The 23,369-nt window shown below is 37.8% G+C and overlaps 1 protein-coding gene and 2 pseudogenes across 3 annotated transcripts; 1 reads left to right on the forward strand and 2 right to left on the reverse strand.

Moving 5' to 3' along the window:
* Window positions 1-231: 231 nt before the first annotated feature.
* LOC143881904 (RNA-binding (RRM/RBD/RNP motifs) family protein) lies at window positions 232-8,887 on the forward strand. 2 transcript variants are annotated; one of them, XM_077385245.1, is made up of 8 exons: window positions 232-373; window positions 2,547-2,821; window positions 3,023-3,086; window positions 3,401-3,468; window positions 5,535-5,624; window positions 5,718-5,848; window positions 8,335-8,487; window positions 8,571-8,887. In XM_077385245.1, the coding sequence occupies exons 2-8, from the start codon at window positions 2,566-2,568 to the stop codon at window positions 8,592-8,594; spliced, it is 786 nt and encodes a 261-aa protein (XP_077241360.1). In that variant the 5' UTR covers window positions 232-373; window positions 2,547-2,565; the 3' UTR covers window positions 8,595-8,887. The 2 variants fall into 2 exon arrangements, with proteins under 2 accessions (XP_077241360.1, XP_077241359.1); XM_077385244.1 differs by lacking the exon at window positions 232-373 and adding an exon at window positions 1,594-1,777.
* Window positions 8,888-10,775: 1,888 nt separating this feature from the next.
* LOC143880974 (SKP1-interacting partner 15 pseudogene) lies at window positions 10,776-18,094 on the reverse strand (annotated as a pseudogene). The gene is made up of 2 exons (XR_013251824.1): window positions 16,938-18,094; window positions 10,776-11,033 (listed from the first exon to the last, which is right to left on the reverse strand). The product of XR_013251824.1 is annotated as an SKP1-interacting partner 15 pseudogene (transcript).
* On the reverse strand, window positions 11,662-14,622 carry LOC143880571 (SKP1-interacting partner 15 pseudogene; annotated as a pseudogene).
* Window positions 18,095-23,369: the final 5,275 nt, after the last annotated feature.

Genomic DNA, 23,369 nt, shown 5'->3' on the forward strand with positions numbered 1-23,369 from the left:
CCACCCGCAAATTTGCGGGCACGGGTCCGGGTTTTAGTGACCGGCAAAATTGACCCGCGGGCCACCCAACCCGCAAAAACATGGGTTGGGTCGGGTCAACCCGCGGGTACCATGCCTTTTTTTGGTTTTTAATTTTTTATTATTTCTTTAAAAAACCTAAAAAAGACTCAAACATTTTTTTGTCTTTTATGCCTTTTATTATGCCCTAATTTAGGAATTTAGCCACTTGGGTTTCTTTCTTCCTTCGTTCTTTTTATCAAACTCAAAACAGAGAAGGGGACGCCACCCACTGTCGCCACCCCATTCCCCACTCACTCCCTCACGAGTAACGACCGAGTCATCGCCCTCTCTCAGCCTCTCTGCCGAAGCACAGGTACTCTCTCTCTCTCTCTGTTTTTTTACAAAACCCAGATCTCTATCTCTTCCGTTGGAAAGTTTAGAGTTTTAAAAATACAACACCAAGTGCATATTAAACTTGGTTTAAATGCGATTGTTGGGAAAAACAAAAAACCCATTTTGTTATGAAACCCTTTTTTTTTTTGGGCAGTAATATTTTCCTCCCCTCCGATCTGAATGTTAGAGGGTTGATCACTTGATCCTAACCCTCTATAGATCGGAGGGTTGGGATCAACCGATTGAAATGATTTTTGGGGCACAAATGCACAACCTCTTTAGGCTGTGGGCCATCTAATGGACGGTTTGGATCATCCCAGGTGCCGGCCATACCCTACTTTTAAGTTTTAACATTTCCCTAAATTAAAAAAATGGTTTGAATTTGCGGGTGACCAGCGGATTGACCCGGCCCACCCGCGGGCCGTGCGGGTCACATAAATACTGACCCGCAAAAATGCTGGTAATTTCCAGACCCGACCCGTGTGACCCGCACCCGCGGGTTGTCCCGGCCCGGCCCACCCGTTTGCCAGGTCTAGCCACCCATCATATAATTTCTCTTTAAAACGTAACCTATGTGCAGACTCCACATAAATCGTTTTTTTTTTTAAATTTTAAAATCACGCTTTAGATCATCCTATGGAGTGGGCCGTCCATCATTTAAGTCGTCTATGATGCATATTATTACGTGCCTACTTAGCCGTAATGGAAATAAACAATAATAAAATAGGAATGAGGGGGAAAGTGGCTGATTCGAGGCAACCGGACCTCCTAAAGGCTCGATTCGAGAGGAGCCATGGCTCACCTAAACAAAGTCACCTTGGCTTTAAAATTCTCTTCTTCCATTTCATTCGAATACAGGAACTTAAAGAGTGCCACATCCACAACCCACTTACCCACAAACTCTACCCACTAACACGACACACAATAGAACTAACACCCATAATCCTAAAAAATTATCTAGGACAACATTATTTAGGCAAGGCCTAGTTACATTTGGGCCCAACTAATGAATGATTTGGATTCCAAATAAAGTAGGTCCAAGTGTATGATCTCGGCATGTAGATACAAGTGGTGAGTGGGTCGTTGCGTGTATCCATAGGGATTAGGGACATCCTACGTTATTGAAAAAAAAAAAAAAAAAAAAAAGTAATTTTTAAAAAACTAGGGGTGTGTCAGCGGAGAAAGATAAAAAAAAAGAAGGAAAAATACGTCCACACCGGTTGTAAGCTTACAAGCCGGTAAAGGGTCGAAGAGGGTTTCGCAGGGGGCGAATTTATCATATTTCCTGTGACTCCTCTCTCATCTTCTCTCCTCTCCTATCCGCCTCTGCAAATCAACGCCATTCTCTCCACTTCGGCTCTCCAAATCTGCACAAAGGTAGAAGGTATGCATCTCTCTCTCTCTCTCTCTCTCTCTCTCTCTCTCTCTCTCTCGCTCTGAAAATCAGCACAAAGGGGTTTTTTTATGGGGGGGTTTGTGAACTGTTCATGGGGTTTTTCATAGGGGTTCTTGTGAATCTCTTTCTCTATTTCTGTGGGTGTTTTTCATAGGGTTGAAGAAGCCCCAATCTCTCTCTCTCTCGTCTAAATACATGGGTGTTCAACATGCCCTGGAGGAGGCAAAGAAGGTTTATTAACAATCGTTCATTAGGGTTTATTGAAACAAGAGGTATAGAAAGGCAGAGAAGAGGGAAGAGCAGCAGAGAAGAGGGAAGAGCAACCTGGTTTAAAATCCTTCATTTATCATTTTAGAGACATAGCTGCTACACTTTCTGTAGTGGTATGGCCGGGAAATTACCATTAAGCCCCTTTTCGTTTTAATTTTGAGTCCAATAATAGGTTGGGGCCTCACAATCGGTCGTCACAAACCGTGTCTAAGTCTGTCTTACACATTTTGACTTGTGCCTAAGAGATGCTCAGTAATACTGTGCAGCCTCTTGTTGGGAATTATGTATGATTTCATCTTGTGTTGGGTCCATACAGTTAATGCTCTTTCTTCTATTTCTTTTATTTGATCCATACATATGCGGGACTGTTTTGACAAATTGTAACTATTTGGAACTTGTGATTATCTTATTTTAGTTAGTCCCATAGTTGTACTAATGTTGCGAGAGTTCTGTCTATTGATCTTCGTTTCTTCTCGCTATTTTCTAGATATTTATCGTGAGCTGAAATGGGCGAGGAAGAACCAGACCAAAATGAAATTGTTGTTGTAGATGAAACCAAGGCACAAGAAAGTGAAATCAATTATAACAAGGTCGAAAGGAGGAAAGATAAAAGGAAGAAACACCTATCAAAAGAAACTGCCATTGCTGACAAGCGTGGGGTTTGTTATATGAGTCGGGTTCCTCCTCACATGGATCCATTGAAGCTTCGCCAGATTCTTGAGCAATATGGAGAAATAGAACGGATTTATCTCACACCCGAAAGTAATTAACATTTTCTACACCCTTTTTTTTGCTCAGTACAAAGCTTCCTATAATCGACCTATACTTGTTTATACGATTTCTATTGTTCAAACCTCTATACTGGATTTGCTTTTATGTGAGAGCCTTTCAGTCCAGTGTAGAGAAAAGCTATATGATATTCTTGATGTGCTAAGAATGTTGATTTGTTGGGCTGTATGGCAGATCCTGCGGCTCGTGTGCATCGTAAACGGGCGGGTGGATTCCGTGGTGAAGAGTTTTCTGAAGGGTATGTGTGATCAGTTTCTAGCACCATTGATCCCTATAGAAGGTTCCAATGTTTTACTATATTGTAAAAATTGCTACAAATGCAGTTTAAGTAAATGCTCAAAAAATTGGCTTAATTTTTTTTTCTTTTTTCTTTCTTTCTTGGCTTTCTTGTAAATTCCAACTTATGTTTGAGAACCAATATTTTGAGTATCTGTTATTTTTTTCAATATATTTTTGGGAATATATATCAAGATTGCATTTGTGGATGTTATCAGATTCATTTACTCGTCCGTCATCAAGATACGATCTTATAATAATTTCTGATCTTTGTAGGTGGGTTGAATTTACCAAGAAAAGTGTTGCGAAGAGGGTTGCAAATATGTTAAACGGCGAACAAATAGGTATTATTTTGATTTCATGGATTAACTAGTTGCATCTTCATCTTTTGTCATTCGAAAAATTGTATGTTAACTAGGTTCAAGTTTAGCAATCAACTTAATCTCATGATACTTGATATGAACTTTGTCTGGTTGACACTGCTAGAGGAACATACAAAGTGAGTTCAGCCTTCTCCCCCATGATCTCACAAATTGTGTAGGTTGTAGTGCACTGAGGCCTGAATTTTGAATTTTCTTTAGTAATGCTGTTATGTTCTAAGGCTCTAATTTGTAGCCTTCTCCTCAGAATGTGGGTCTTTCTAGGATTTCACCCATTTTGTTCATTACTATATAGCGGCTTTGCAGTGCACTGCTGGTATGTCTGAAAAAGGAATTTCATTACAAGCTTCTAAATGTTAGCAGGTCATGGATGTGCTCAAAGCTTTTTCTTTGAGTGATATCAGAATAATTTATTTCAAGAAAAATTGTAGTACAAGGAAGAAAATGATGTCCTCAGCATGGTTTAAAATTTCGGTTTCGGTAACTGTTTCGGACCCCACCGAAAACCGAAATTTCAGCGAAATCCGAAATTTTGTAAATTTGGATTGAAATGCTGGACCGAATTTTTGAAATTTCGGATCAAAATTCCGAGATTTCGGCGAAATCCGAAATTTGGTAATTTGGTTCGAAATGCCGGACCGAATTTTTGAAATTTCGGACCGAAATTCCAAGATTTCGAGCGAAATTTTGTACCACTTTTTTTAAAAAAATAAATAATGGCATTTAATCGAAATTTCGGACCGAAATTTGGTGAAGAGCGAAAAATGAAATTTCGGAAAATTTCAGTTTCGGTCCCCACCGAAATCTAACGGATTTCGGTTGAAATTTAAAACCATGGTCCTCAGCGACAGAAAATACAGATATATAATAGGAGAAACAGCGAAAAACAGAAAAATAAAACCAAGAAAGACATTAGGATGAACCTGTCATTCCATCTGATGCTATGAAGGAACTCTCTCTATAGCGATGGGCATATTCAGGTCAGCTCCCTTCTCTCTTTAGCGGTGAGAAGTGGAAATTTATAACTCTAAAATTCTCTCTTTCCCCTCTCTCCTCCCTTGAGCTCCCATCTTATGTCCATTTTCACTCGACCTGAGATCTAATGGGTGTAATGCTGCAAACACCCACGTCGTGCTAGTACGCAATCCCTTCGATGTGCCAATCGTGCTGCAGTCCTCACCTCTACGATCTACTTGTGATTGACTGATAAGAACCTTCCATAGGAGGTGTTTTTCCTCTCCTACAGTGAACTGTATCTTGTACTTTGCTAATACTTTTTTTTATGTTGACAGTCTTTGTTATGATGTGATGTATCTGTTGGCATGGGGCATCTCGATCCAGGCCTCTATAACTTCGTTTGATCAAATGTTTACTGTTATATTTCAAAAGAAAATACTTATATTCATTCTATATATGGGAACTATTTAAAGGAGGTCAGTAATCTGTTTGCTAATTTTTTTTTCTTGTATTTTCCTTTTGGTTATTTTACATTTCTGTAGGCCCCATTTGCTCCATATTATTTACAAGATATTCGTGTTTTGGATGTGTAATTTTCTGCATTTTCATTTTGTACATTTTTTTATTTTCCTATCTTGAAATGATTGTTTCTTTGAGTGAATCAATTTATTCATTATGCGCCTTTTCATTCTACTCTCTTTCTCTTTTCATTTGATTGCTAATGCACTCATGGAGATTATCCTATGCTTGTTGATCAAATCTTTCTTAAGCCTTATTATATTATTCAAAAGGCTATTTCTGTGATAAGTACATTTCCATGCACTCTGATAATTACCTTGGCTGTTTCTTTTAATAATTGATTCTTCAGTTTTTATGTTTGCTTAATGTAACATTCTACTTTTCTGGTTATTGCCAGAGTTCACCCTGAATATATTACTATCATTGGAGACTGGGATATATCTGCTTGAAACTTGCTATCTCGTTCTATTTCATTTTTTTTTTTTTTAAATTTTGAACGGAGTTCAAGTTTCATTATCACCTGAAGGTTCTTTGCCTGCTTTGTTCATGGTTAGGTGGGAAGAAGAGATCATCTTTCTATTATGATCTTTGGAATATCAAGTACCTAAGTAAATTCAAGTGGGACAATCTTACTGAGGAAATTGGTACTTCAACATGCTAAATTTCTTATTTTCAAGCGACAGTGATGCTTTAGTGCATAATCACTTGTTTTTTGAGTTGTGTTACTGCTAATTCAGCTTACAAGAATGCCACTCGAGAGCAAAAGCTGGCTCTGGAGATATCTGCTGCCAAGAGGGAGCGTGATTTCTACCTTTCGAAGGTGGATCAGTCTCGTGCTCTGAGTTCAATGAAAGAACGAGCAAAAAAGGTATATGTATTGCCTACTTTTACTTGGGTTAAATATTTGCTTTTGTCAGTGGATTTTGTATGCAATTGTTAGACCTTGAATTTATCTCTACACAGGTCATAAGTTCATGCTTCATAAGAACTTATGATTAGAAATCATGTTTTAGATCATCGATTACAAAAAAGTCGGAGCATTTGAGTTTTTCAAAACTTTAGAAGATTAATTAGTTGAAACTCTTAATTGCCAACAACTTGTGTCTTGATGGCTTTCTGATATGTAAAGTAGATTACTATACTCGTATAGATTGAAAAGACTCTAGTATGAGTATAATTTTTCATCGACACAGTGTTATTAGCTATGATTGCTGTCAATTAATTTTTCATCGACACAATGTTATACAAAGTCATCATCTCTGATTTTGTGTAAACATGCTGGTGAATCTTCATAAATATCATATATACAAATAGTTTGTGTTTCATTAAAAAGAATTCTTCCTGCTGATAGAATCTAAAGAAGTATTCGGATGTTGTTGGGTCATGCCATATGGAGAATTTGGTCTAGACAAAAGAGAACCTGATCCCAGAGAATGCAGGGCACATAAAGCAAAAATAGCCTAAGTGTCCCTAAAGTATGAATATTGTATGCACGTGTAGCTGAATATTCTATTTGTTGATGATGCTTCGGCTGATATTACTTGGACGAATTGGGAGCTCTTCAATGGTGCAGAGGATTGTTGATATTTAAATGGTCAAATCACACCTTGGAGATGACTGCAACTTAATGCCGCAACGTAATTTTGCTATAGATAATGGATACCTGTGATTCTTAAACATACTGTTTATTTTGGAATAATGCTTATGGTTTTTCACTTTTTCTGAAGTGAAAATACAAGAGAACAACAATTTGGCAGATAAAAGAGTATCCTTGTCAGTGGTCTCCTAATCCCTTTTATATAGGAGCCTTACTCTTCACTAATATCCAATTTTGGGGCTAAGCCAACAATACACCCAGCCTAAAATCATACATGGGAAGTCTCTGAATTACTTGCTTGGAAGCGTGCAATTAGTTATCGATGGATTTATACAGGAGTATTTATCAAATGGCACAATTGAGTGGCTGAAAGCCAAATTGGTTGCAAAGGCTATTCACTTACCTTTGGTATTGACTACTCATTGACCTTTGCACCAGTTACAAAGCTAAATTCTATCTTTATTGCAATGAATAAAGATTGGCCACTCTTGATAACTTGACGTCAAGATTATCTTTCGTCATGGTAACTTACACAAAGAAGTTTTACTGAGCAATCTACTTTGTATATTACTCAGGGATAGTCAAGCAAGGTCTGTAAACTAAGAAAGGCAATATATCATCTAAAAAAGTTTCCTCAAGCTTGGTTTGATAAATTTAGCCATGTCATTACCAAGTACGAGTTTCATTGTATTCATGTAAGTCACTATTTCTATGGAAATAGGAAAGTCATGTTGTGATCCTAGCTATATGTGGATGTCATTGTAGTTATAATGAATAATCAAAGAAAAATGGATGCAATTAAGTACTTGCAAGAACATGTACAAACCAAAGATGTGGGAGAATTATATTACTTTCTTTGTATTGAAGTTGCGAGATCGAAGCTTGATATAAGTTTATCACAAATGTAGTATGTTATTGATCTCAGAGACAAGTATGCTAGGGGCAAAGCCTATCGCCACCCCTATGGATCCCAATATTAAATTATTAAAGGACAAGGGAGAATTATTTGAGGACCCTGCTGGATATTCTCACCGTGTTGGAAGGCTTATCTACCAGACTATTACATGTCGTGACATTACCTTCTCTGTAAACATTGTCAGTTCATGCAAGTCTGCCTGTTGATCGTTGGAGGCAATTCGAAGCATCCTATATATTCAAGGATGTTCCATATTATATGGAGTTTTGTGATTTATCACTATGTAACTTAGAACAAGTGAATGAATTTAAATTTTAAGTTGACATTCATTATATCCCATCCGTTTCTATCCATAATGAGTTCTAGTTCTCTTTAGAGATCTAATGTGATTATATAGCTACTCCTGAATTTGATGTTTGTTTCTCATGACACGAGAAAACTATCCCCAGGGTCTTTGCTCTCACAAATTGAACTTTTCCAATGCAATCTTAGTGCATAAATGCAACATTTGAATAGCAGCTAGCCAACTTTAGTTTTCTTTAGATGTTAGTTGCTTCTATCTTTTCTTCGGCAATGTGCATTTTATTGCATGGGCGTCTGTTGTTAATTAAGTTTTGCTGACACAATCCACAGTTCCACAAATCCCATTCTTTTAAATTGTAGGCCCTCAGAAGATATTTGTCAGATTCCTATAATTTTTTTTGAGGTTTGAGATTTGGATGTTAATTAGATCGAAATTGTTGACATAATTATTCGATACATCTAAACGCGCACAAGATAAGGATCTAATTTTTCATTTGTTAATCATGTACTATTTTGGCTCTCTTATATTATTCTGCAGAAGCAGAAAGCTTTGGCAGGTTCCGACTCCAACCCCAGTGCTACGATTGTTATGCAGCAACCCAAAGTAATTCGCCATTTTCCACAGACACAACCAGTTGTTGGGAATGCTGCCCAGCTCAAACCTAAGCTTTCAAAAGACATTTTAGCTGGGGTGAGTGTGCACCTACTATTTATCCCATCAAATTCTGGTTCCTCTTAGACTATTTCAGACTCTAATGTGTAGCTACCCTGCAGTTGTTTGGCAATTCTCAGTCTTGACCAAGCTTAGTATGGTTGAGTAGGTGATTGGGAATGAGAGATACTGAACTGTGAGGCTATTTATATGCTGGTTGTGTCACAAAGATGGAAATGAATATGTACTTTGCTGATTCTGGTCAGTTTCCCTAGCTTAATGGCTTGTCATGAAGCTATTCTTTTCTTCTTTTATGGGTGATTTTGAGTTATAGAAGTGCCACCGTTCACAGTTTATGGAGAAACACAAAACTACAATTGAAATGGTGAATGGACGTTGTACATGAAAATTTCATTGAGATGATAAAGCCTTGCAAGCAGAGTGAAATAGTTTTACAAATAGTAGCCATGCAATCTTTATTTATTTATTTTTTTGAATGGTTGTAGTAGCCATGCAATGTACAAATGAATTTTTCATGGAACTGAAAACACTGGAAGGAAAACAAAATATTTGGGCTGTAGCATTGAAATTCTAGAGGCAGAAAAACAACTTAATGCTTAAATGAGTTGGGCCATAACGGTAGATCCCCTTCATGCACGAGTGTGTAACTTTACTTATATGCCTAAATAAGTAAATAATCATGTGGGCTCCACATGATGGCTGTGTCAAGTATGTGTACTTTTATGTTTCTTTTCGACCCAACTAAACACATTATTTCTATTTTATGTTTATTTTCTCTACACTTTCCTATAAAAAAAAACGCTCATAGTTTTTTCTTTTGCATTTGCTATACCATTTTTATTTCCTTTCTCAGTCAAGTGAAGCATCTGAACGGAGCCTTACTGCCCTTTTGAAAGAGACACATGAAATCGTCTGATCAATCCAATAAATGGGTCATTAGAGGTCTTGATATAAAATCAGAACTGCTCAAAGATGAGTTTTTTTTTTCCTTTAAGAAATAGTCGTTTTTAGGAATCTCAGAAGTATAGATTGGATGAAAGAAAGAAAATTAAAATATAATATGAGAAAATTGGGCAGGACAAGCCAGTTAAGGTTTGAAGTTTTAAGATTTAGCCAATTAAGGTTTGATCTTTTAAGACTTATTTCTCCACTTATGCATGTGGCTGCATAGAAATAAAGACCCGAAGATACAATACCACAAGCCATTTATCTACTCTTGCACCCCAATTCCAATAGCAAACAAGCATGCCCAAGCCAAGCTTAGATGGAACCTGAAGAAACAAGAAAGAGTAACTCTGCATATCCTACACAATTCTGGGCCTTCTTTAATGGAAAGTGAAAAGGCATGATAACACCTTTTAATGGAAAGTGAAAAGGCATGATAACAAGAAAGAGTAACTCTGTATATCCTACACAATTCTGGGCCTTCTTTAATGGAAAGTGAAAAGGCATGATAACACCTTTAATGGAACCTGAAGAAACAAGAAAGAGTAACTCTGTATATCCTACACAATTCTGGGCCTTCTTTAATGGAAAGTGAAAAGGCATGATAACACCTTTTCACAAAAGCATGTGCATTTTGAATCAAGTACTCATTCACACAAAAGGAGTTTCCTTTGTAATAAATTATTTTAATATTTTTTGAAAATATCCAACAACCCTTGAGAAAGCCTCACCAAAAGAATTCGAATCCATAACATGCCCTTTCCGTTAAATTCCCAACCAAGCCATTGCTTGAAGCTTTTGTGTCTCCTCCAAACTCAAAATTCCTTCTTATAGATTTCTTCAGACAACCTACAAGAAGCATCTACCTAAAAAAATTCATAACCCCTCAATTGAAACAATTTAATTAAGTAACTTCTTAGTTATGTGATCATTTAAAAATTGGGCCCCAGTGTAGATAAGCCGTACCCCAAAAATATCCTCGAATAGTGTAGCTTTAAATTAGAATATAAAACCGTCCCATGATCCGAGGATTATGACCATCCTCTGGAGAATGCTTTTGCTTATCAACATCAATGCCTAACACATCAATGATTTAGTATGTGGGCCCTACTGTAATTTTTATGTTCTTTGTTTTATACACTTGCATGTCCACCTAATACACCATATAAGATAAACTAACCATGCTAATTTCAATGATTTATTTAATTGAACACTAGTCATCATATTAGGCACTACTTTTATTGCATACAAAAAAGATTAACTTAAACCAACGCTATTCAATCTTTACTTAGAGGGACCTTCAATTTATGATAATATCCCTCTAAATTAACCAAAATTATATCATTTCCCTCTAAATCATGGAAAGAAAAATTTCCCCAAGAACTATTTTTCATCAAAAATGGTCCAAATAGGGCCTTCGTTATCAAAAGATTCCTTTACCCTGCTTTCTTATAAAAGTTTAGGCCCTCTTTGAATGGCAAAATAAAAATAAGGCAAGTTTACTTTAAGTTAATAAATGCAAATGACGAGTACAAGCTCATGTCATTCCATAATTACTGAGAACAAGCTCGATCCAGCCTCCGCGAGCATGCCTCCAGGTCAAATATTGTTAATTCATCCTGTAAAATTGAAAAAAAAAAACCTGATTAGTAAGAACTTATTTGAACCACATATTGGGGATCTGGTTTTCAATCATCTTGAAGATTAAATTTTAAAGAAGATTAAATTTTCAAAGCCATTTGCTTGATGAATGGCAACTTCCCTGCATAGACAATACTTATGAAGCAGTACTAAAGGTGAAAGAGATGATTGATATCACACATGCACGCAAGGAACAAAGAGATACCATAATGCATTTCAAATCATCGAAAACCCGCTCTCAGAACAGAACCTACTGCATATCGATACTATCTATAAAGTGAAGGGACTTTTTAGGGGTAGTAAAAAAAATAAAAACTAGAGGACTGCTAGAGTCACAGGCGCGCCCTTGCAAAAAAAAGAAGTGAAAGGGCGCCCCTATTGGCCAATAGCCATTTAGGATGGCACAGAATATCACAATCATAACTGTCATAAACGGCTATTGACCAATGGGGGTTCCCTTTCACTCCTTTTTCTGCAAGGGCGCCTGTGAGTCTAGAATTCCTCTAAAAACTAAGTTCTAAATTATCATAAATAGAATTCCTCTAAAAACTATAGCATTGGTACAGATATTTCTTTCCTTCTATAAATTTAAGTAATCAACTAATTTTACTTGTGGTCAGTTAATGAAAAAACCAATCTCCACCCTCCTTTCCCCTCCTCCAAACATTCCCACATTGCCAATCTTCCCACCCCCGTCGCCGAAATACAAACCCGCCCATCTCCTCCAAACACCTTAAACTTACTAGACCCTTGAAAAATCCTAAACATTTCCTGCGGCATCCGCCCCATCTCATCCCATTCCAAAGTATCCAAATCCAGCCTCAGAATCAAGAACCCAGAGCCGCTTAAATCATTAAAATAATTTGACTTGATCCCCCCAACCATTAGAATTTGATTCCCCCTTCCACGAATCAGCCTCGGCCTATTCAACATATCAAACACCCCTTCCCACTCTTCCTTCCCCAACCGATTCCAACCCTTGGGCTTACCAAATTCCGCGTATTTACAAGAATAAAGCTTCCAATGGCAATGCCAAAGTGCATGATGAAAGAGTGCGAAGACGGAATCACCTATCAGAATAGGACTCCGGGGTTTGGAAATGAGATTTGAGGAGAATGTGAGCCAGGAACCGGAATCAGAGAAATAGAATTGAGCGCGCTCCCTGAGAATGAGGATTTCCTTTCCGGTGAGACTTGGTAAGACAGTTCCATGACCTCGAAATAACCAGGCAGAACCGAGTTGGGGAAGAACGTGGAATCGGCGAGTGATAGGGTTGCATATGACGAGTGATTGGTTGGAATCGGACGAGTCGGGGACTCGGGCCCAGAGGTAGAGCAAGCCACAGGAGGAGGTGACAGGGGATAAGGAGCGGAAAGGGAGAAAGTCTCTCTCTCTCTCTCTCTCAATGGCCCAACGTAACTTGCTCAATGTGTTCAAAACTAATGAAAACCATAGGGGAAGCCTCTATAGCATTGGTACATATATTTCTTTCCTTCTATAAATTTAAGTAATCAACTATTGTGTGTGTGTGTGTCTATATATAATGTATATAAATGTGGGAGTCTAGGCAATTTTGCAACACGGATTTCACAGCACCACCTTTTCAGGAGAGAATGCCAATTATACAATGATATAAGGGCATTAAATGAAAAACTTTGTCATCGCATATGCATCACTTCTCTCTTGAAAAAGAGGGGCACTAGAATCAGTTTTGCATGCGACATCTCTCTCTCTCTCTCTCTCTCTCTCATGTACGTGTGTATGTAGAGTGTTGATGATGGCAAGCCAAGCAAAGGAAAACAAGATAAAAACTAGTAATGTTAATTTAATTCTATTTTTAAATTTATAATTTTTTATAAGTTGTTAATGGGTTATGACTAGCTTAATTGTTTTTTTTTTTTAGAATGGTGACTAGCTTAATTGTTTTTATTAATTTATAACTGAATAAAGGTACACAATTGATATAGAAGTTTCAGAGTTGCACCGGTGTTATTCAAACAACTGAAACACATTTGACCAAATCTGTGACAAACATAATTTGCCAATTAAACAGCTAAATGATTTGATCTGTATGCAAACGTTATAGTGACAAAGGAAGTAGAGCTGCATCAAAATGTTGTTAGTTGGACCACACTTGAATTAATAATTATTTATTAGCATATCGCTTTGACAATGGAATGGTGACTGATGAAGTTAGAAGGCAACTTGGTCGATGAAGAACTGTTCGTAGGAGCACGAGAGAGGACAGAGAAATTGATCAACATTTTTGACTTCTGGGAAATACAAAGGTGTTACTATGAAGATGACCGGTGTTATGATTTCAATCTTGATCATTTGATCACACTTGAAATGATTATTAAATTTTATATCAGTTACTTTACATTTATGTAAACTAACTAGATTATCAGCTTACTTAGTTGCCTGTGTTTACTGATAGGAGCTTATATTGTTTTATCTTTTTTAAAAAAAATGAATAGGTCATGAACAAATTGGTTAGCCGGTGGAGACCGAAACCAAAATTTGGCGAAATTTCGGATTTCGCCTCGAAATTCCCAAATTTCGATTTAATGTAATTTAAAAAAAAAACCCTGTTACAAAAATTCGTCCGAAATTTATTAAATACTCTTTTTAAATTTATTACCAAATTTTGACCGAAATTTCAGAATTGCGGTCGAAATTTCAGAAATTCAGGGTACCGAAACCGAAATTTTAAACCATGCCCAGCAGCATGCACGATCCAAATGCCCCTCTCGTGCCAACACGGTGTCTGCCAAACAGTGTTCCCCTATATTTCATCTATTTTTTTGTATTATAAGATAAAAAGTTTGTTGAGATGAGTTGAGATAAGATAAAAGGTTTGTTTTTAGTAGCGAAATTAGAATTAAAACTACTCATTTTATGATGTCAATGTGGTTACTAGTAACTTACATATGTTTTCAAATGCACAGGATGAAATACAACATTACACACATAGGTGTGGTCTTGAAGCTTGAAGGAGATTATTATTGATGTCTACAGAAAAAAGTAGAGCCATGTCCTAGAGCATATCCTCCACAGTATATGATTTCTTAGACAATCTTTAATTAGAAGTACTAAATTAAGTTGGTGGTTGCCAGTCATTCTTTGTCCTAGACCATATAAGACCATATTACTTTTAGATGATGAGACTAATTACGAGCATTTCTAGAGCTATTAATATTTATAGAATTAGTGGTTGACTCAATGATAGATTGTATCATAGAACAAGATAACTTTCACCTTCAACTTAGCCATGTGATACATGTCTTGTGAAACTGGTAGGCAACAATTTTTGCATATTTATAGAATTAGTGGTTGACTCAATGATAGATTGTATCATAGAACAAGATAAGTTTCACCTTCAACTTAGCCATCTGATGCAAGTCTTGCGAAACTGGTAGGCAACAATTTTTGAAATGGTCCTGCACTTGTTTAATTGAATATTGACTTATAAATTTCAAATGAATTTTCTTCTGACTATTTTTCCATTCAATTGCCTTTGACATTGACCTGTTTTCTATTGACCACCCCACTAATATTAGGATCCATAACGGTAAAAAATTGAATGTTAAATTTCAGGAGTTAAAGTTGTACATTTGTTGATGACATACACGCATCTTCAATTCTCACGTGACTCCAAGTTCCCATCAAAAGTTCATGAGAATCCAGATGTTCAAACATTCAAAGTCAAAGTCCCTACGAGTCATGACAATTACGAGGGTTCACACGACCTTCAAAATCTCACGTGACTAACCCCCCCTCCCCGGCACACGCGCGCACGCACGTGTACACACACAACCACCACCACCAACACACACACACACACACATACACCAAAACCCCCATAAGTTAAAAGCTATGATTTGGTCAACTCTTTGAGCTTATTATTGCTGACACGCACACGTGTGTCCACACAGACCGACACTTCTTTAGACACTTTTAAATGTACTGCTAGAAGTGTCAATTTATTTACATGAATGTACGTGTATGAGTGTGCTACTATTCCTATATTTTTAGGGGCTGACGTGTCATATACCCCGTATCCATGTCAAAACTCGGCATGCGAATCTGTGTCCACAAATCATGATTATATGTACTTCTATTTTAGCCGTGTCCCCGTTTCTAAATTTTGGGAGTTTGCCGTGTTAGACACTCTCTGCCCGTGTCGACATGCAACACTCGTGTCCACATCCACAAATCATAGGTTAAAAGAAAAGTCATTAAAAGACGTTTACGGGTGATTTTAAAGGTTTAGCTAAGAGGAATAAGAAATAAGTGGGCTAGGTTTAAAAGGCTATGAAATATAGGTTTTAAATGGATAAGTGGGGTATGGAAAAGACAGGTTAGGTGGGCCAGGCTAAATAAAATGCTACTGAATCTGTCAAACAACCAGTTGCTCCAAAAGCTTAAGCTGTTGGAGATGACATTATATAATCTTTTATACTTTAATAAAATCAAATAAACTACTGCCCAAGGAAAAATAACACATGTCTAACAAAATAATCAAAATAATAGCTATAATGGCTGAGATAGTTAGATGACATCATAGTTCAATTACAGACCCTTCATCTTTACCCAAGTAACTTATCTTGTGAACCGTAGTTTTAATAACTATTCTAATGCATATGAGCAAGTACAAAATTCATAGCTATTTAATTAATCACTTTAGTTCATGTGCAAGTAACGGAAACATTTGTGCCGTTTTTAGTAGTCAGATCTTATTATTTGGTAATTAGGCATTGTTAAATTTATATTTTGGACAATTGTAACCTATTTCCAATACACTAACACCGCAGATATCTAGGGTTCTAGATATTTTTCAATTGAGTTGAGTTCTATCTGATTTTTTGTCAAGCACTCTATTGAGTGTCTGATGTTTCAAGCAATCATAAAAAGAGACCAAAGGAGAATTAGATCAGCAAGAGGATGAGACACTCAAGCAGGAAAAGAATGCAGAGGAAGAAAGGCTAATGTTAGAAAATGGTAATGGGCGAAAAGGAAGAAAGACTAAAGTTGCATGGCTGAAATTAAATTTTGATGGTAGCTCTAAAGGTAACCCACAGCAAGCAGGTATAGGTGGCATACTTCGAGATCATAGCGGAAGATTGTTGATGTCGTTTTCAGGATCAGCATGAATGTGTGATGCTTACGAGGAACAATGCTACTTTGGGGGCTAAGATGGTATGTGAGTGTTAGATTGGGACCCTTAATCATTGAAGGAGATCCAGCTAATGTTTTGCGTGGGCTACAAACAAAGCAAGGGGTCCACAGAAGTTAGCAAGCATTATATCATAGATTTTTAATGGCTCTAGCCAAAAAATAGGCTGCAATTTCAGCATAGGTCAGTTAGTGAAAAAACTGATAAGTTGGCAAAAGAAAGGGTGGAAAAGGAGGAAGTGGAGATAGTTCACTTACATGTAGAAATAGAAGAAGAGTTGTAAAGTTTAGGGTATTCTGTTCTCGATTTACTGGAATGTTAGTGGGGGATGTCTCAACCCCTCGCGCACTGTTGTATTTTCCAGGATTGCTGTAATACTAGGCTTGATATAAAATTATTTCTTTAAAAAAAAGTCCATAGGCCTCCTAAAGACCCAAAGGCCCAAAGGCAAGGGTTTAAGATTAGAAAATTCCAATAACTTAAACAAAATAAGACCCATCTAGAACATCAAAATACACAATTCAAGAACATGAAAATGATTCAAATTGAACGCAAAGAGCTAATAACAACAACTAAATATAATATAAAACAGATTCACCATCAAGATCATGAGAATAATAAAATTCAAAATGAATTAAACCAATTAATCACATAAGCCAAGCTCACAAATCTCAAGGAAAAGATGAAGAGGAACGAACCCACATACCGCATCAAATCAATCAGGGAACAACAGAATTGAGGCCAGCATAAAAAACAAACCCTTTACAGAGCCCATCCAAGTACCCAGGAATCCCATCAACCAATCTCCACCCTCCCTTCCCCTCCTCCAAACATTCCCACATTGCCAACCTTCCCACCCCCTTGGCCGAAATACAGACCCTCCCATCTCCTCCAAACACCTTAAACTTACTAGACCCCTGAAAAATCCTAAACATTTCCTGCGGCATCCGCCCCACCTCATCCCATTCCAATATATCCAAATCCAGCTTCAGAATCAAGAACCCAGAGCCCAAATCTTTAAAATAATTTGACTTGATCTCCCCAGCCATTAGAATTTGATTCCCCCTTCCACGAATCAGCCTCGGCCGATTCAACATATCAAAAACCCCCTCGCATTCCTCCTTCCCCAACCGATTCCAACCCTTGGGCTTATCAAATTCCGCGTATTTACACGAGTATAGCTTCCACTTGCTGTGCCAAAGCTTCTCATGGACGAGTGCGAAGACGGAATCACCTATCAGAATCGGACTCCGGGGTTTGGAAATGAGATTTGAGGAGGATGTGAGCCAGGAACCGGAATCAGAGAAATAGTATCGGGCGCGTTCCCTGAGCACGAGAATTTCCTTTCCGGTGAGACTTGGTAAGACAGTTCCATGACCTCGAAATAACCAGGCAGAACCGAGTGGGGGAAGGACTCGGAATCGGCGAGTGATAGGGTTGCATATGACGAGTGATTGGTTGGAATCGGAGGAGTCGGGGACTCGGGCCCAGAGGTAGAGTAAGCCACGGTAGGAGGAGGTAACGGGGGATAAGGAGCGGAAAGGGAGAAAGTCGAGGGAGAATCGTAACCATTGATTGGTATCGGGGTTGAAGACGTGGAGGGTGGGATGATGGTGGGGTCGGAGAGCGAGAAGAGAGAGAGGAGGGCGGAGGGAGAGAAGAGAGAGAAAGGAAGGAGAAGTTAGGGTTTGGTGGAAGAACTGGGAGAGGGAACGGCATGCGAAGATCTGAGGGAGTGGGAGATAGGAGAAGATTTTATGGATCAATTCTTGAGACAGATCCTGGATCCGAGATCGAGGATCCGGGTGGCCCATTTCTACCCCTTTTTTTTTTTTTTTTTTTTTTAGGGTTTTGCTGCGAGGATGGAGGTCGAGGAAAAGAAAATTATGAAAATAATAATATTTAAAGGGGATTTTGTAGGGACGGATTTGGGGAGCTGGTGCATGAGAGAGCAGCCACCTCGGATGAGTAAATGAATAAGACAAAATATGAGTCCATGTAGCTATTCTCACATGCAACCGTTCCGCAAAATGACTTCTGCAATGGCCCCTAGCAATTCCCCATTTGAAAATATCCATGAAAAATAAAATTCAGGGTCTAGTAGTTTTGCAGTTTTCCTTGAGTAAAAGAGTTTTTATACTGTGCCCGAGCATTAAGTACCGTCTCAACACAGTACCACCCTTGATATTTGATCCAACAAGCGCCTTCACGGGACTTGACGGTCGGGCATCATATAATTTCTCTGAGTTTAATTTTGATATCGGAAAAGAATTCCGTGGAAAATGAATTTACCAAGTACTGAAAAATTCACTTTCTACAAAAAAAAATCACCCCCCCCCTCCCCCCCACCCCCAACAAATAAAAGTAAAAATTCCCTAGATTGAAACATCCATAAAATCTATCCCATAGATGGAATTTGTTGTTCGAAATTATTGATACAACGAAATCCACCGTTGATTTCTCGTTGCAGCATTAGTCATTGAATACTTGGGATCAATCATACGGATGAATGTTTGGTTTCCGGGTAATCCAGATTGTTGATGTTGCATACAATCATGAGGTGACCCATAATCCTAGCATGTGCTTAGTAGTTAGTAGATATCCCATACATTAATCACCAATTTATCTTTTGTTGGTGAACCCTAAACAAGGTTCGATGGATAAAAACTAAAGAGGATTGGATCATGGGGGCTTCAACTACAAACCATGGTTGCTCATTGAAAGCAATCGGGATGCGTAGTTAAAAAAATAAGTTAGTCTCAAAGTTGCCCCTTATTTTTACACCCTCAAAAGGCGGATTCCTCATTTTGCTCCTACTCTACAAGATTAGTTGTTGTTTTCAACAGTTGTTGAAGGTCCTCAAATGAATACTTTGGATCATCCAAATAAAGTGCCCCATCCCGTAATGTTTGTGAGCTCGGCTCAGATAAGCTTATCTAGCAACTGCTCACAAATCATTCCTCTTTATATATATACTAGGAAAGGTGTTAAAATGTGAATAGGGCCTATAACCAAGGTTTTAGATTTCGGTTCCGGAATGTGTTTCGGTACTCACCGAAATCGAAATTTTTGCCGAAATTTCACGAAATAAAAAAAGTATTATTTTATACTGCCCAATTTTGGGAAGATATTAAAGAACAACTAAATTCCAGATTTTTAGGCAAAATCCCTAACCGAAATTTCAGGAAAACAAAATTTCGGTCGAAATTTAAAACCTTGCCTATAACTAACCCCACATTGACTAGTGCTTGGTTGCACAAAAGCAAAATTCGTTATTTGGATGATCAAAACTGGGCAATTCTTGGGGAACTTCGGGGACCATGGGGTTCCACGTACACAAAATAACTAGTTTGGTTGCCAAAATAACTAGTTTGGTTGCTTTGGGACTATGGGGGCTGTGGCGTCCCCGCAGCCCAAGAAAAGAAACCCAAAATCAGGGTTCTTCCACAGGTAAACAACCTTCCATTCGAGTTCCTTCATCCCCAGAGTGTCACTTCCCTTCAAACCTCGATCAATACAACTACTTTCTTCTGAATTCCCACCAAATATTTGTACCAATACATTGGTGTGAGAAAGAGCTAAACTAGACTTAATATATTCTCGATTCATACACAATCATGTTGTGTAAGAAACGTGCATTTATACTTCTATAAAGTGAAACGAGATTAAAACAAAAAAAAATCTCTAAGTTTCATTTAGACCACTCCTACTTTTTAGAGGAAATTAAAACAAAAACCTCTAAATTTTAATTTTATTAAATGGACTAAGCAAACCCCTCCTACTTTTTAGGATTAATTAAAACAAAAATGGCGAAACCTTGATTTTATTAATTACTTCTTGGTTATGTGATCTAAACCATTTAAAAATTGGGACCCATTTAGATAGGCCATACCCCAAAATTATTCTCTAATAGTGGAGACTTAAATTGGATGTCACGATATAAAACCCTCTCCTCCCCAGATCCCAGGGTTACCAACATTTTCTGGAGAAGATTTTGGCTCTACATCGATGGCTAACAAATTTCCAAATATGTGGGCCATATTGAAATTTTAGTCATTATTCACATCAGTTAAACGCAAATATTTTTTTTATAGAGTATCCTAAGAGACTATTAGTCTGTTTAAAGGATAGTTACTAAATAATTATGCTACTGATATTTCATAAATGTTGATAAACATACAACATGAAGCTATTTAAGGTCTTATCAATTGTCACTTAGCAAGAGGCCAAAATCTTAACTGAAGTAATTGCATATGTACAAGAGAAAACTACTAGAAACCCCCTACTTCAAAACGTATCTACAAAAATCCCCCAAAATTTTCTTAATAACTAATAGTAGGGTCTTATACCTTAAATAGCTTTTAATTTTTTCTCTATACATTTCACCCTTCAATTACCCTTAGTTATAGATAATGTTTACTTTTGGTTAGAAGAGACAATAAGGACGGAGTAGACAAATCCCTCCCAAGCTCCATCAACATTAGTTGTTTAAAACAGTCTCTCTCTCTCTCTCTCTCTCTCTCTCCCTCCATCAATAAAGGCAACATTAATTGTTAAAAACAGTCTCTCTCTCTCTCTCTCTCTCTCTCTCTCACACACACACACACACACAGACAGTTGAATCCATCTCCATCCCACCATACCTCATTCGACTCTCCTCTTGCAAGGCAACTTGTAAAGCACCCGTTTAGATGAATAAACTATATGAAATTTCTATTTTAAGTTGATGTCTAGTGGATTATGATTTCATCATTTATAAAAGGGATAATTACATTTACACCCCCTCTAGTTTCTGACACATCCACTTCAACCCCTGTAGTTTAAAAAGTGACAAAGACATCCCCTCTAGTTTCGTTTTGTTTAAAGTTTGCCCCCTCAGCTGAAGGTTCGTCCATAGATTGAAGGGTTAGGATGATCCGATGGAGCTGATTTTTTGGGCACACCCTATCTATGTCAGGGCCCATCAAATGAACGCTTTGGATCATCCAAATAATGTGGGCCCATACCCGAATCCAAACACTACCAAACGCTTTGGATTCGGGTATGGGCCCACATTATTTGGATGATCCAAAGCGTTCATTTGACGGGTCCTGACATAGATAGGGTGTGCCCAAAAAATCAGCTCCATTGGATCATCCTAACCCTTCAATCTATGGACGAACCTTCAGCTGAGGGGGCAAACCTTAAACAAAACGAAACTAGAGGGGATGTCTTTGTCACTTTTTAATCTACAGGGTTGAAGTGGATGTGTCATAAACTAGAGGGGGTGTAAATGTAATTATCCCTTTATAAAATAACTATTTCAAAATAAATCTAACATCACGCTGACCCAACTAGTTTGGGACAAAGGCTTAGTTGAGTTGAGTTGAGTTGAGTTGAGTACCATGCCAATATGGTTGGGTCCAAATAGTCAAATGATTTAAACCATTAATTTATCAGGCCCCGTCTAAATTGCATGAGAGAGAGAGATATAAAAATAACAATTGGGTAACGAAAAATTAACTTAATGAAGGGTAAATTGGGTAACGAAAAATTAAAAGTTATTCAAGGCACAAGAGGATACTAATGGTAATTAAGAAAATTTTGGTGGGTTGTTCTAGAAGTGTTCCCTATGTAGAATTGCATAGGCCAGAAAGGGTTCATTCACCTTAAGGTTTCAACTGCCAAGCATAATGCCCCCATGTTTTTTTCCGGGACACCCTTACTTTTTTGTCTTTATCTATGAATCTAAATAATATATACATTCAAGCTTCTCATGATCATAGCCGATCACAGTGTCTGAAAAAATGGTATGATTGCATGTCTTAACTAGCATCAAAATATGTGCCCGTCAAACTTCATAATAAGCACTTCTAAATTAAATATTAGCTAAAGAGATCATACTATGGTGAAAGATATGTATGAAGACAAGCTCAAGTCTTTCCATAATCACCGAGAACAAGCTCGATCAAGCCTCCACGAGCATGCCTCCAGGTCGAATATTGTTAATTCATCCTGTAAAAATGGGGGAAAAAAAATGATTGTTAAGCACAACTTGTTTGAACCACATATTGGGGATCTGGTTTTCTATGATTTGAGAACTTTCTTTCATCAGAGATCCAGCTAAAGAGGGTAAAGACACTTCCAGTTTGAATATATAGCAATATAGATATGACTGGTCTTTCTAAAGAAGACAGTCTTGTGACTTAATTTTGATCAATGACGACTGAAAAGATTGCAGCAATTCTAATGAAGATTAAACTTTCAAAGCCATTTTCATAGACAGTATTTCGGAAGCAGTACTAAAGGTGAAAGAACACATGCACACAAGGAACAAAGAGATATCATAATGCATTTCAAATCATCGAAAACCAGCTGGCAGAACAGAAGCTACGGCACATCGATAGTACATATAAAGTGAAGCCACTCCTTTTTACGGGCAGTAAAATATAATAAAAACTAAGTTTTAAGTTTTCATAAATGGACAATGGGGAGCTCTACTCTCATATGAGTCGTCTGTAGACACCCCATTTTGACCGGACCTTTTTTTTTTTCCTCAAAGCTGGATAAACTCTTGAAATCGAATAAAATCCCAATCCCGAAATTCCCAAAGAAGTGGGTCCAAAATGCAGAGAAAACCCGAAATTGTACTAACACTTCAAAAGAACCCCTACAAAATTACATGAAAATGAGCAAAAATGGAGAAAGCGACAAGTTGAAGGTGTTAGGCTATCAAAATTAAGGTTAGGTAATAATATCATTTGTAAATGAAAGGGGTGGTAATTTAGACAAGGAAGGTGCAATATCAATCCCTTGTGCTAAGAAGGAAATGATATAATTGCCTCTTCTCCTTACCTGGACCCCTCTTGGGAGTGTACACGAATAGTCAAAAATGCTTTGAAGGGCTGTCCAGGGCAAGGAGTAGGGGTGCAAATTTATCATTTCCTCTTTAAAAGAGAAAACGAGTTAGGGTTTAAGAGAGGGGAGCCCCATTTTCTGGAAAAGGGAGGAGGGTAGCCGCAGGAGAGAAAAAAAGGGGAGCCCCATCTTTGGAGCTGCAGCAGAGGGAGAAAAAGCTTCATCCTCCGGCCCTCTCGCCGGAGCTCCGGCCTTCTTCCACCACCCAAACCCTCTCTTCTTCTCAACCAACCCATTCCCG

Source organism: Tasmannia lanceolata, unplaced genomic scaffold (genome assembly GCF_043159265.1).
Source record: "Tasmannia lanceolata isolate RefF3 unplaced genomic scaffold, GAP_Taslan_0.1 ptg000007l, whole genome shotgun sequence".
In the NCBI taxonomy this organism is placed as follows: Eukaryota; Viridiplantae; Streptophyta; class Magnoliopsida; order Canellales; family Winteraceae; genus Tasmannia; species Tasmannia lanceolata.

Bases quoted from the DNA above. Each gene is read 5' to 3' on its own strand.
- LOC143881904 (XM_077385245.1), top strand. From the start codon at position 2,566: ATGGGCGAGGAAGAACCAGACCAAAATGAAATTGTTGTTGTAGATGAA. The intron at 3,087-3,400 runs GTATGTGTGATC...TGATCTTTGTAG, and splicing joins GGTGAAGAGTTTTCTGAAGG to GTGGGTTGAATTTACCAAGA. The intron at 8,488-8,570 runs GTGAGTGTGCAC...GCTACCCTGCAG, and splicing joins CAAAAGACATTTTAGCTGGG to TTGTTTGGCAATTCTCAGTC.